The sequence below is a fragment of the Sceloporus undulatus genome, chromosome 10 (genome assembly GCF_019175285.1).
Source record: "Sceloporus undulatus isolate JIND9_A2432 ecotype Alabama chromosome 10, SceUnd_v1.1, whole genome shotgun sequence".
In the NCBI taxonomy this organism is placed as follows: Eukaryota; Metazoa; Chordata; class Lepidosauria; order Squamata; family Phrynosomatidae; genus Sceloporus; species Sceloporus undulatus.
Genome location: NC_056531.1, coordinates 84,147 through 98,775, shown reverse-complemented (window position 1 = coordinate 98,775; position 14,629 = coordinate 84,147). Strand labels below are relative to the sequence as shown.

Genomic DNA, 14,629 nt, shown 5'->3' with positions numbered 1-14,629 from the left:
CTGGATTATTTCCGCAGTGCGGACACAGCCTAAGTCTGCAATATTCCTGTTAGCTTTGTCCAGGGACACACTCCCACCCTTGAGCAAAGGGCACTAGACGTTGCTGTCGAAGCTTACTAGTGCCTCAAGCTACAAATCCCAGTGTTCTGGATGATGCAGCCATAGCGATCAACGTGTCATCTGTTCCCTCTCCAACTCACCTCTGAGATACCCTTGTTGGTCGATTTCTCTTCTTGTCCCTTGGCCTCAAGGGTTTCCTTGGTGTCCCTCCGACTATAGTAAGCCCTCCCAGCCAAGGCCGCAGCTAGAGAGAAACAAAAGAAAATAGAGGCAACAGTACAATCTGCTCCCAGCAACTTTGTTTTAGAGCCAGGAGGAGGAAAAGATATCTCCAGGACTCAACATACCCACCAGAACACCTTCTTTCTGACTTATAGAGTCTGTAATGGAGTCTGATGCCCTGCCATTGTGCCCACTACGCTACATACCCTCTATTTCTTCAGCACGCAGTTTGCGGATGGCGGCACGAATCAACTTGCGTTCCTCATACTCGCTGGCCCCTCGCAGCTGAAAGGGAAATGAACAATCAGCAACTTCTACACCCACTCCTTATTGCTATCCAAGAATGCCCCCCCCTTTTTTTTTTTTTAATTGTAGAGACCCTTATCTGGGGGAAAAGGAGGCACCAATACAGTGAAGGCCCTGCAAGCCTCTCCTGTCCCAGAACCAAAGGGCTTCTGAGGACGCTCTGCCTCCAATTGTAGGTGCAGCTGAATGGTTCAGGATGGAAGCTGTAAATGAGAAAAGCCCTGCTTCAGATCTCACCCTGCCACTGATCAGCTACAGCAAGGCAGGCCTCAGTCCACTGGTCTGCAAAATGGGGAGAAGACAGCCAGCCAACTGCTAGCCAGTCCCCTTTCACTGCCTTTAGGGGAAAGGAGACAGATGCTGCACTGCCCATTCTAAAACCCATTCCATTTCCTTTCCCTTTGTTAATCTCTGTCTGTTATATGACCCCATTAAACAAGGAGCAGGCAAGTCCTCCTGTGGGCAGCACTTCAACAAGCTCAAATAGCTATTTTTTAATGCAGTCCCAGCCAGCAGTTACTAGCCAGCCGTGATCTAAGAACAAGTTGCCAAAGCCATTTTTGAGCTCAGGACAAAACTCAGTATTTACATCCCATCTCCAAAAAGCCAAAGCGGTACCTGTAGTGATCCTGAAAGTCAAGCAGTCGGGGGGGGGGGGGGGGAGAGATTTGGGGGGCCTGACACTACCCAGCAAAGGCCAGATTCAAATCTTTGTGCCCCCTTGTTCAGTCTCTACCTCTTCCTGCCATGCCAGCTTCCGGAGGCCTCAGCTGAGGCCTGGCATAGATATCCAGAAACAGGCAATGCCAGTGGGCATTGCTGCCAGTGACTCACCAGGGCTGTCAATTCCTCCACATCCTGGATGGTTTCAAGCTTCCCAGAGAGGAGATCCAAGGATTTTTGCTGCTGTTCCTCCAGCTGCCGAGACCTGAAAAAAACCCGGGCCAGGAAAGAGCCGGTCAGAGGGGGCAAATGGGCACGATCCCGAAGGAACACGTATGGGGTGCCAGCAGACTGGCAAGCTAAGGCAGGAAAGACAACCCCCACCCCCAAGACTGTAAGTAAAAAGCCAGCCCAGTACTTGCAAAATGTGAGATTTGTGCAGGCTTCCAGATATCACTGGATTGCAATTTCCAGAATTCATTACTAGGGGCCACATTCCCTAAGGCAGGGGTCAGCAACCTACGGCCCGCGGGCCAGATCCGGCCCGGCGAGGCCTTGGGACCGGCCCCAGCCCGGTCCTGCCGCCAATTGCCGTCCCCGCCCCAGCTTCTGCTCCGCTCTGGGCGCCATTTTGAGTTCGGCCCCCCCAGTTGTCTGAGGGACAGCAACCCGGCCCCCGGCTCAAAAAGGTTGCCTACCCCTGCCCTAAGGCTTCTGAGAAAACCATTGACTTCAGGCGTAGAGCACTTGCTACCCTCCAAATATTTTTGCGCATCAGAATTCTCTCAGAATTCTTTTCCAGAAGCCATGCTAGTTAGGAATGCTGGGGATTTGTTTCCTTCTGGTGTAGGAATCCTGTAGCATCCAGCAGCTCTAGCCATCATACCCAAGAATGCTGGGAGCTGCGGTCCAAAACCAAGATAATTCCAGAAGCAACTCCTTCAAGGGTGGGTGTGGAGGCCTAGGGAGTGGACCTGAGCCTCACCTCAGCAAGTTCTCCTTGTTCTCCTGCCGCTCCGTCCGAAAGCGCTTGGACGCCAGAGCCTCTTCGTCATGCTCCAGCTCCTGCCGCCGGAGTTCCCGGATGGCAGACCGGATCTGTCGTCGCTCTGTCAGGTCCAGTGTGGCCTCCAGCTGGGGCAGAGAAAAAAGCCAAAGAGAAAGAACGATCACTCGGAGATTGAGAAGAGGGCATCGGGTGTGCCAGCCCCACCCTGGGGAGTTGCTCTCGCCACCCTCGGCTTGACTACCCCGAGGTTCCAAGACACAATGGAGGCAGTGTCACGGCTTATACAGTGCCTCACTGTCCCTCCAGCCACACACTCCTTCTCTACCCACCCACCTACCCTGGTTGGCACACAACCCAATGACTCACACACACAACTGTCCCCAAACCTCAGATTGTTCCCAAGCCAAGAGACCAACCAACACATGCCAGTTGGAGGATTCCATGGGTTCAGGGTGTAAAACAAGGCAAGACAAAGTGAAGGTCCCAGCCGTTCGACTCTAACCAGGGCAAAATACAAGGCTGTGGATGCTGACTTGGAAGTTAAAAGCTGCAGTCTACTCAAAGCAATCCAACCATCATCCCCAGTAAGCCTGGCACCAGGAGAGACAGTTGCTGCAAAACTACCATGCATCTCGGATATCCTAAGTGAAAGAAAGAAGCTGCAAAGTGGGAGAAATGTCCAGATGATTATGAATGCAGTTTGACACTGCTCTGTCATGGCTCCATCCTATGGAATCCTGGGATTTGGAGTGTGTGGTGGCACTGGATCTCTCTGACAAAGAAAGGCTTAATAGCTCACAAAAGTTTTGTTTTGTTTTACTGCAACCCTCAGAATTCCTGACAGCCAGTGCCCAAAATGAGCTGCAAAATGACAGTTACTGGGGGAAAAGCCTACACACACTTGGGCTGAAATATTTCCTTGATCACTCCATCTCTCCCAAGTCTTGGCTATTTGTTCTGGAGGAGAAGGAGACCATTGAAGACTAGAAAGCCTCTCTTTGAAAGGGAGCCCTTTGATAAACAAATCCCAGATTTACGGTTTGCAAAGAGCCCTTCATCTTAAAAGGGAACAACTCTCACAGAAATATGCTTCCCCAACGTCATTAGGCATCATGAATCTGCTAACCCTGAGAGCATAAAGCAGCCTTTCCAGGTCAGGCCTCTTCCAAATGTTGAGACTATGATTTCCATCATCCCCAGCCAATCCATGCCAGGGCTGAGTTTGAGCCTAAGAGGCACTTCTCCAGGGTGCTGAAGCTATTTGGGCAATAAAGGTTAGGCCCTTGGACAGCTCCCTTAAAATTAGGACTGAGGCCTAGAGTGGAGTCACTGACATGCAGCCCCCAGCCCACTATGCATGAGTGCAAGAATCAAAAAGGGACCTTAAGGGTCATCTAGTCCAACCCGTCTGCCAGGCCAGGATATGCAACTAAAGTACTCCTGAGAGACTGCCACAGAACCTCTCCAAAGAACGAGACACTACCACCTTCTAAGTCTAGTCCACTGCCAAATCACGTTGACAGTCAATACATCCTTCCTAATGTTTCAGCAGAATCTCTTTTCTCGCAATTTGAACCCCTTGCTCTTGGTTCTAGAGTAGCAGAAAACAAGCTCGCTCCATCTACATTCAGGGACAGAATGAGTGCAAGATTCATAATCTCCAAAAGCGCAATCAAGCTTTTCACCTGGCAGAACTGAGATCCCACAGGATCCTAGGTCCTTCTCTCTCAGCTGAGGGGAGATCTTAATTCCTGCTCAGCTTCAAAAGCTAGTTGCCACCTTGGGCACAATCACATCACCTGGGCAGGGCATTTCTCTTGTGGCAGGACAGAGACAGTTGCCAACCTGGTCTCTCTGTCCCCAGCCCAACATCTGGCAATGGGTATGGCCTGCTTGGATGACCATACGGCTTGGCTTACTGACTCGCATCATCTCCTCTACAAGCAACAAGCTTGTGCACAGCCCCTGACCATTTGGATAGGTCTCATGCAAGGGGACACATCTGTAATTACTTTGGACATTGACTCAAAGCTTGGAAACGTTCCATTTTCACACGACCCCTCCCAGCATTCCCCAGCTAGGGGGTACCAGGAGGCATAGTCCTCCAAAAGCTGTGTATGCATCCCATGTCATCTTTGGCCCCACTCTTTTGCGTAGCACTCGGCCTGGGGCCATTTCCGGCCTCTGGGGTGGAGTAAAGAATCGCACTTCCCGGCATTCAAAGCTATCAGCTACGCTTCCTGCCCTCTTTTATCTGGGTCAGGAAGAGATCCCCAGACCTGGCTCTGGCTTTTGGGAGGGGAGCTGAGTTAAAAGACCCCCTGATGGGAACGTCCACTAGGAGCAGAAAACATCCCTCTTCTCCGTGATGTTGAGTTTTCCGGGGGGAGGGGATGCAATTGGAAAGTTTTCTGGAAATTTTTCCCGTGCTGTCAACCATATTTCCTGATTCAGCCCATTGGACTGAAATCTTACATTTGAGCACATCCAAAGCTTTCAGTGGAAATTATTTTGTTGGAGTGTCTGCAAAAATTTTAACAGAATAACACATACTTGCCTTCGATTCAACATCTGAAGGAAAACTATTTCAAGATCACATACCTAAAGAGAGCTGTACCTGATCTATCAGGAGTTGGCAAACTGCATGCATGCAGCCCTGGGTGCCATTTCCATGGGCCCCCAAGTCCCACACCAGTCCCCCCAAGTCCTCTCCAAATTCAGAACTTAGGGTGATTGGGGGCACTTCCTTCCCCAAAAGCACACAGAAAGCCTCCACAAATGCGTGAAACCATGCAAAATACCCTCCCAACTCCATCAGCCTGCTCAAACCCCGTATCGTCCCAGCACCTCCATTTTCCTCTGCAATCCATCTGAAAATGGCCACCCTCCGCAAGGACTCTGGCTCAACATCCCTGCGTGTCCCAATGGTTTTCAAGAAAGTGCAGGCAAGAGTCTTTTTCCCAGCCTGTCTTGAGATGCCAGGAAGTGAACTTTCTGCATGCAAAACCCAGGCCCTGACAGTGAGCAGTAACCCTTCCCCAGGAGACCAAAAGGCCAAAAAAGCAAGAGAGAGGCAGGAAAACAGCTGGAGAGCAACTTCCGAGACAGACAGATAGGATCCAAAAGGGCAGCTAGGAAAGTTCTTGGCAACCTCAGGGAGTGCAGGGTGGTGGAACAAGGTGGGAAAAGCCAAGGCAAGTTGGTCACACTGTCACACCCGTCAGGAACCAAAGGAGCATGGAGGCCAGGAACAGCCCAGGCATGCTCAAAATAAAACGAGCCATCGAGGCTGGCCACAGAGAGAAGCCAGATGTGCTGGAAGCCACAGTGCTTCTCCACCATCCGATGGCCCAAGACTGGATGTCCCAAGGTTGCCCGGCACCCTGGGAGGAACACAACGTCCTGCTCACCCTCCTCTGCCAGGCAGGAAATTCAGTTACAAGCGAACACCCAGCCTAGAGAAACATGCCGCTAGGCCAAGATGGAAAGGCAATGGAAAGCCAGTGCTTTCATGGGCCCAGCTCAGCCCTGTTTTCACAGCCCAGGGATGCTGAAGATCAGGGAAAAACAATGTGCCACCTGCCATGCCCTATAGCAGGAGTGGGCAACATTTGGCCAGTGGACTGCATGTGGCCCCCAGGAGAGAAAATTGTGCCCAAATCACAACCACCACAAAATAAGCATCTCTAGAGGGTGGACATTTTCTTCCTGTCTGGCATCCTCCAGAGTCAAAATGAAATTTTGCACAAAGTTTTGAAAAAAAAAAAAAAACCCCAACACATTTTTTCTCCCAAACATGTCCGCATGTCCCTAGAAGGCTTTTGAGGAGCAGGTGCCATGGGAAATGCAGCCCTCCTGGAGGGCTAAAGCACACTCTTAGTCTTCCATGGTTGCCCACCTGTGCCTTATAGCTTGGTGATGGGGTGGGGGAGACCCCCATCCCCATTTGCACTTAGCAAAAAGACCCTGGTAAAGAAGGGTCAGCCTCCACCCAACGCACTCTTTATTTTTGCACTCAAAAGAGGACAACAGCCAAAGTATGGATCATCAAATGAGGGGTAGAGGAAAACAGGTTCAGGGTAAACAGGGAGGAAGAATGGAGAGAAAAACAGAAAAAATCAAAAAGAAAAAAAGAGCAGGAGAACAGTTTCTCCTTATATGGGTTAATCCCCTCTTAGCCTGAGCTGAGATGGGAGTAGCCTAAGCCCAAATTCCAGGCTCAGAAAATTTCCAAAGAAGACATCAAAAGAAGAAGAGGAAGCCTTCTGGGGGGAAAAACCACACCACCAACACACCACTGCAACCTGGCGCCCCCAGATGCACTGGACTACAAACCCCATCATCCTCAGCCCGCATGGGCTCAGCATGGGGCAACTGAATATGAATGGCACAGATTGGGATGATCAATAAAAATCCATGCTTCCACAAAGCATCAAGGTAGAAAGGAAGCATTTTGCAAAGTAAAGCATCAGAGAGAGATAAAAAGGGGACTTGGTTTCAAGATTGGGGGGGGGGGGGGTATGAACATTTTCGGCAGGGTTCAAAGGTCTTCTCTCGGTCAGGCTCAGGTTTAAAGATGGCGACGTATTTGTGGATGGCAGCTGCATGATGCCGGGGGAGGGGGGATCAGAGGAAAAGGGAGTAAATACAGTAACTCTGCCAACTCCATACTCCCTTATGAAAAGCCAGGGCACAACCACAACTGGAATGCTATGGACAGTTCAAGTCACCGCACCTAAATAAAGGATTGTGTACAGCTGGGAATGGGATCAGAAAGAACCACCAAAATGATCAAGGGACTGGAACAGCCATAATTACAATGGCAGCAACCTTGGCTCCATTTCATGTTCTTAAACTTTCAACGTTTACAAGGAATGCCTTTGCAATATTGTCCTGCACAGAAGAGAGCATTCACAGTGAATTTGGTCCCACTAGATATCGCTGTGACTCTACATACTAAAGAGAGGAAGCTTGCGGAGACACCAGCTGCATCTCCACTGCAGAATTAATGCCGTTTGACACTGCTTTAACTGTGGTTGCAAGATCACAGAACTCAGGCTGCACTACAGCTCCCAGAATCCCCCAGCCAACATGGGAAACCTAGTCCAAGAAGAAAGGCACTCTCCAACATCTGCCTTACTCTCCTTCACAGCCAGCTTGGGAAGACAGCAATCCAGCCAAGAAGTTGTTCTCACCCTCGTTCGGGCAAAAAGGTGCACCTGATTAGCATCAGGAAAAGGTTCAAGACTTGTCTGGAACAACAGAGAAGCTTTGCCAAGTACCGTTTACAGGCTCCTGCTCATCAACCGCAAATGCACCCAGCTAAGCATATCAGAACACACACACTACCTATCCCACACCGTATGGGGTGACAAAAATAGCACTTCACAGTTTGAGTGCCCAAAGCACTCAGCAAAATTCTTACAACAGGCTACTTAAAACCCAGGAAGCTGTTGCAAGGACTCGAGCTCTGCACCCCACACAGCAGCCCTGCAAAGTCACTCAATATTATCATGTCCTACGGCAGACAGGAGGCCGAAACCAGCAGCATCCAAGGTCTCAGACTTTGGTCCTCAAGGTGTTTTGGACTTGACCTCCTGAACATCCCGGACAGTACGGCCAATGAGGAGGAATTCTGAGAGCTGACACCCAAAACTCCTGCAGAACCAATGCTCTTGCTAACCCATGGTCCCATGAATCAGTTCAGGCTTTAAGGAACTTGTCCAAGGTGCTGAAACATCTCCTCAAACTAAGTTCAGCAGTTTGGATAGCGCCTGCAAAGCTCTCCAAAGCCCAGAGTGGATTCACTGCTGCACTGCCATTGGAGTTACCAGCCAGTACTGCTAAGACTTGAACCAGGGCATAGATCAACCTGGATACAGAATCGAGTCTTAAAGCTCAACTCACTCACAGGATCCTTCCATCTGAAGCCCCAATTGGAAGGCAGATTTACTGGCCTCAGGCTCTAAGCATGGCACAGGTCTATCCTCAGCTAGTCCAACTACCTTTTGCCCAACAACAGGCTACCATTTCAGGTGACCAACCATAACATGAATAAACACCCCCGAGCCATTGGCCTGCCCGGCATGGTGCAATGCAAACAGCAACCCTTTTTGCCTTTTGTTAGAAAGAAAAACAACTCATATTTCCAGTCCCTGAGCTAGATAAAGGTACGAATTGCAAGAGCAAAGATTCTTTTTTTTCCTTTTCTTTTTTGCAAGGAGGGGGTTCAACAAGCAAGACAGGGTTTCCACTGCTAACCAAGCAGTTCCAGTTGCACAGGCTTCAAGGGAGGTAGTTGTCCCCCACCCATCCCTGCCGGTAATATAACCCCTTATCTCTTTCTGCAAACACGGAATGGCACCTGGCAAAGGCTGCCCCGGCAGGTGGCAAGCACTGCTCCTTGGCAAGCCTAGAGATGTAAAGGCACAGGAGGAGAAAAAAACATGAAAAATTTGGAGGGGGGAATATCACACATTCTCTAGCTCACATTGTCTGGTCACTGGGGGATACAAGCTCCAGATGCTGTTGGACTACAACTCCAAGCAGCCCTCCCCATTGGTTGTCCCAACCAAGGCAGCTGGGACTTGCAGTCCAACCACTGCTGGAAGGCCACACACATTCCCTATGGTTGCTTCAGACTACTGTGTTGGCTTTACTCTCACAGCCTGGCACCCCACAGGGCTTCTGCTCGCCGATATTTCTTTCCACTGTTCAGAGATAGATTGCTCACCATTTGCATCCAGACGCCAAGTGGATTAGCGGCAATATCTCCTAACCAGGTCCCTGGCTTGAGGCAAGCTAATCCAGTTCAGGCAGGGAGAAGAGAGGTTAAGTGAAACCTGGCATGAGATGCAGGCAGCCAAGATTTTAAGGGGCCCGTGGGCATAGAGGTTTATGGCTCCTCGATTGAAGGATAAGCCAAGCTAGCAAATTCTGTCTCATCCATCCTGCAAGGTAGGACTTGTTTTTGCCTCCAAGACCCATACGGTGTCCTCACCCTTTGCAGGAGCGAAGGACAAACACAGTCACTCTTAGAAAAACAGCCGATAACAGAAACATTTTCCTGATTAAAGGAGCCGGCTACACTTCTGCCAGCTACATACCCTGGGACTGGGAAAGAGCCAGAGAAACAATTCCACGCATTGGGAACAGGAGGCAAGGGAGAGATGTCCTTTGGGGTAGGAAAAAGGATCAGGTAAATCAGCCACAAGATTATTTCCCTCCTAAAACAGTGCCCTTCCAAGTGAGTCTTCTACAGTTATTGGACAGGGCCTTTGCATCTCTGTTCCTGACATATCCAATATAAAGGAGCAGAGCTTGGGAAAGGACATTGGGGGACTCTAGAGCCCAGATATTCCAGGTGAAATCTGACAAAAAGCAGAATAGAATAGTACTATTCCTTCCCTTGATCTAGACACAATTCTCCTGTTGATGCAACCTAAGATCATACTGGTTTTTTTAGCTGCTGCATCACACACTAATTAAGACCCACTAGGTTCTTTTCACATGGACTACTTTCAAGGACCTAGCTCTCTTCTTGCTGTTGGACTACAACCTCCATCCTCCTCAACTCTGGCTACCATTCTTCACAAGAACCTCAATGGCAGATGATGTCAACTCCTTCTTCAGGTTCGAAGCCAGCCTTTCCCCATCTTGGCAGGGCTGGATACACCAAGAATGCACCTTGGCACTTGTGTTTTTTTCACCTCAGCTGTGTGGCAGGAGAAAGCAAACGGCAGGAGGGGAGGGGAGGGAGAAGAAGATCTGGGAAGGCACACAAAAAGGCCTTGTGTGGCCCATGCCAGCCTCTTCACAAGGGCCAACGGCTCAAGGAAGCAGGTTGAGTCAAAGAGAGGCGCTCCTTTTCAAAACATGCAGGCCCTCGGGAGGTTTGGCCAAGGCTGTGGAAGAAAATCAAAGATGCAAGGGGGGGGGGGGGGGAAGAGAGAAGAACTACATAGAAACAGGGAGGTGCAGAACAGGGAAACTTTTATACAGACATGCCTCAAGCTCCTTTTTGTAAAGTCTTCTTACATCCTCCCAGTCCCTCCTTTTCTTCCTTCTCCTCTGTCTAGCTGAAAGTTTTTAACTGGATTAGCACTGGGAGGATGGTAAAGGAGGGCTAGAGAAAGACAGCCTTTTGGTGTCTGGTGGCAGCAGGGTGTCTGCAATAAACAATGTAATAAAAGCTTGCATTGGGCAATGATGGGATTCAGATCCAACCGGTCCTACCTTAGCTGGATAGACAAGCAAGACAGGGCTGGAGCAAACGCACCAAATCACCACTGGATCAGAGAAGAGGTACAGGCATGGGGATCCTTTGTGCCCCCCAGATGTTCTGGACTACCACTCCCATGTGTCTGCACTAGCCATACCAGAGAGATCTGTTAGGGACTGGAATCCAAAACCTCCAGGGCACCCAATGTTTCCCACCCCAATCTAACCCATTATCTTCCTTGCCAGAGATGCACCAAAGCCAGTGACTCCCATACAATGGGTAATGAGAAAATGAAACCCTGAAGGCCAGGAACTTGTCACTCATTTCCTTGTCCCATGAATGTCTTTTGATCTCAATGGCTTTTAGACCTCACAAAGGAAGACACAACTCTGTTTCTTCCAGAGCAATGGGTAGAAAGACTGCCTGCATAGCTCTCCTAGCACTCCTGCCAACAAGAGGACTAGAGACTTGATTTTCCTTTTCTAAAACAAGTAGGAACATTCAGGGAATGGTTCAGGAAGATCTGCTCTTGCAGCCCTCCATCCAACAGGGGTGCTCAAGCCACAGCCCTGGCAATGGATGTAGTCCCTCAAGGCTGCTTTTGCAGCTCTCAGCTCCCTGAACCAAAACATTTTCAGGCCAAAAAATACTTAGTTACTTTCCCTGGAAGCCTTCAGGAGAGACAGGCACTTTTAAAATAAGTGGCAGGCTCCCTTTGCACTCTATGACATATAAAAATACTTTTTTTCCCAAACCAGAAGTAGGCCTCCAGTCACTGCTGACTTTTTCCATCCATTTTTTTTGGCAGTCTGTGGCCTGGACCAGACCAAAAAAAATCCCAGATCCACCACAATTGCCATCCCTCCCCATCCCTCCAAATTATTGCTCTCATAAGCTGTAACCAATGCTCCTCACTTCTCCAGCCATCCCTTTTTAGGGTCTGTAACTCCATGGGAAAACCCCTGGTTACCACCCAGGAGCCAAATTTAATCCCCAGCACCTCTCATTAAAAAAAAATTCCTAGCTGAGGGTTTGTGGGAATGGCCCTCTCCACTTGCAAATCCTGCCGTCTGAGTCAGTATAATGCAGTATTAATTCATTTTGCCTAGGTGGAGGTATATGGGAGAGGGGGGACTCAATGCACCCAATTTGCAGATTTGGATCTCATTAGTGCTCCAATGAGAATCCCGAAGTGGGGGAAAAAGTAGGTTACAGTTGCATGGAACAAAAATAAAAATAATAAACCCTGCTGTTCTGGCTTCCAAGGAGCCTCCCAAGTTCTAAAAAGCCGTTTGTCTTTCCAAAAGCAAGGCAAACGGAGATGACACCTCATCCAGCTCGCAGTTCCCAAGCCACAAAGTCAGCCCTTGCATCAATGTTCCAACTTCCTCTGCGGTGACCCACACATGCATTCCACAGGGCAGCAGCCACAGCAGCATCTCTTGGGCCAGACTCACCAGTTTCCGGAGCGTCCCTTCGTCCATGCTCAAAAACGTTTCCTCAGACATGGTGCCGGTCCCCACTCAGTGGCCTTCTCCCTTGCCTTCTTCACCTTCTGGAGAAGCTCCCAGCCTCGGGCACCGGCGACGAAGTGTGCAACTGCTCCAGGAGGGCGGCTAGTTCAGAGCTGAGATCCTGGGAGGGAAGAGAACACAGTGTCAGAGAGAGGAAAGAGAAGCAGCCCTGGAGAGTTTCTCCTGGGACTCATTCAAGAAGTGTGAAAAGGCAAAGTGGAGAAGGGCAGCTGTTTCATGGGCTGCTAATCCCAGTGCTGGAACCGGAGTCTGTTTGGACACTCGTCACAGCTGGGACAAAGCACATGGCACACTCCATCCAAGGTGCTTGCATCCAGAAAGCGCCGATCTGATACCTAGGAGGAGCATCCCTCGATGCACAATCTCACGTGCCACATGGGATTTGCAGTCCTCCGGTTGGGTATGGAGCCAGCCTTACCCACGCCAGGTTTCTTGAGTCATGGGCAAGCTAGTTTTCCACTCACTGATCGTACGCCCGACACACGGTGGAAAGACAAGGGGCCAAAACTGAGAGACCTGACAAGCCCTGACTCAGGGAGGAGGAAGCCGGTGGCATTCGCTCCCAGAGAAATGCAACGGAGGAGACTTTTCTAACTGGGGGTGACGAATGCCAGGAGACATGACTCGATCCAAATGGCATGGGAAGCTGTCTGAGCCCCTCACGAGTTGGGCAACAAAACTCCAGCGCTCATCAAGGTGGACCCACTTCATGTGCCGCAAAGATCTGGAGGGGTTTGCCACCAGAGAGGCACACAACTGCGCAGTGCCACCGTCCCTCAGCAGAAAGCATGAGCCTGACACACCCCCTTGGCTACTGTCAGTCTCATAAGGACTGAACGGACACAGGGCTGTGGGACTCCATCCTCTGTGGGTCAAGGAAATGGGGCTGGCGGTGCCCACTTTGCCACTCACTTCTCATAACTCAGTCCCAAGCTCTGGGTTCAGATTGCCCCACAGGGCGGTTGAGAAGATCCAAAGAGCCACTTCCCAAAGGTTCCTTTCCCCAGAGTTGATGACTCCTTGGCTCTGGAATGTCTGTCTGCTTTGGGGCTCCTGCTGGATCCAGACCACAAAAGAAGGGCCAGGAGAGAGGGGAGGGTCTGGGAGCTTTGGGCCCTTCGATAGTGTGGACTGCCATCTCCCAGTTGGTCAGCCTTGCTGGGCCTCTGGAACCCCTTCTCCCCTTCTGGTTTGTCTCTGTCTTGGATGGCGGCCCTCTAGCAGCGGGTCCCAACCTTTGGTCTTCCAAGGGTTTGGGACTTCAGCTCCCCAGAGCCTCAGTCACCTTAGCCAATGGTCAGGGATTCTGGGAGCTGGAGTTCCAAAGACTTAGAAGGCCAGACTTTGGGCATCAGTGCCAAGGAGGAGGAACCCAAAGGGTCCCAGGGAAGCTGCTCTCCTCTCTGCAATCCCACTTGGACCCTCGCAGCCTGCCTCTCCCCTGGAGACCGCTTTCAGGGCCAGGGCTCGAGAGAGCCAGGGAATGCTGGGATCGGGAGTTTGGGGAGGAGCCAGTCTGCACCTTGTCCCCCCCCCCCCCCCCGGCCAGGGCTCCGTCTGGGATCCTGGGATGCGTGGCTGCTTCCCGGAGCTCTCTCTGGTCGGGGAGCTCTGGGGCCGAGGCAAACTACAGCTCCCAGTGTTCCCTGGCATGAAAGCGGGGTCCAAGGGCAGCCCTGGGTCCCTGCGGATGGCGCCCTCTCCCCCTCCCGGCCCGCGCCTCCAGATCCCAGAGGCCTTCCCTGGACAGACCTCTTCTTCCTCCGTCCGCTTCGCCTGCTCTGAGCCCGCCGCCCGCCAGCAGCCAGCCCTCCCGCCCCGACGCTCCGCCCCCTGCCTCCTTCCCAGCCAATCGCGGTGCTCTGTTCCCGGAGGGCGCCGCTTGCCCTGCCGCCATTGGCCCAATTCAATTTGGCCGGCCACGCCTCTCAGGGCCGCCTCCCCGGCCTTGCTTGGCATGCCGGGACTCGTAGTTCGAGAAGGAAATAGAGAAGCCAACTTTTTACCTCAGAAGAACCCACTTCGCCAAGTTGTTGTTTCAAGTGGGCTTTTGTCCTGACCTTTTTACAGATGCTTTTTTTCTCCTCCCTTTTCATTTCTTTCTTTTTCTTTTTTAGTTTTAATGGAAATCTTCTCTTTTCATTTTTATTTCTCCTCTCTTTTCTAATCCCCCAATTACCTCAGCAATTTACCTCAGGGACTAGTCTTAATAAACCATTCTCCCACGGGGTCAATTCCCAAGTAATCACCGACCCATTACCTTTCCCGTTACGTTGTGTTGATGCACTACTGTATCCCAAGTCGGGATTTCTAGTCCACCATAACAATAATAACCATAATAAATGCTTATTTCTATATCCCGCCTCTCCCACAGGATCATGGCGGCATACAACAATAATAAAACTCATAAAATATCAAATTAAATCCCACTATCCCCTCCATCCCTAAACAACATGATAATTCCAACATAACAATACATTAAAATATAATACATGAAACCTAGCCCCCCAGAACCAAGAGATATGGACAACACAAAGCCCTTTTCCCAGGAAGAGATGCTAAAGGTCCATTGGAAAGAAAGGGCTCCCCTTGCAACCGGAAAAACGCCACCAA

The 14,629-nt window shown here is 50.6% G+C and overlaps 1 protein-coding gene across 9 annotated transcripts in view; it reads right to left on the bottom strand.

The window, feature by feature from the left end:
- Positions 1-14,629, bottom strand: part of SMTN (smoothelin) — a 76,301-nt gene that overhangs the window by 30,238 nt on the left and 31,434 nt on the right. For 7 of the 9 annotated variants that reach the window (XR_006100893.1, XM_042442007.1, XM_042442008.1 and 4 more), the window contains 5 exons: positions 11,939-12,116; positions 2,237-2,385; positions 1,423-1,516; positions 489-567; positions 201-304 (listed from right to left, as the gene is read on the bottom strand). Coding sequence is in view for 8 of the 9 variants with exons in the window: in XM_042442007.1 (XP_042297941.1) it covers positions 201-304; positions 489-567; positions 1,423-1,516; positions 2,237-2,385; positions 11,939-11,989 (477 nt within the window). In the remaining variant the exon portion in view is untranslated. Of the gene's footprint in view, positions 1-200; positions 305-488; positions 568-1,422; positions 1,517-2,236; positions 2,386-11,938; positions 12,117-12,928; positions 13,742-13,768; positions 13,824-14,629 lie in introns of those variants that run through there. The other 2 variants (XM_042442004.1, XM_042442005.1) reach the window with 2 other exon arrangements.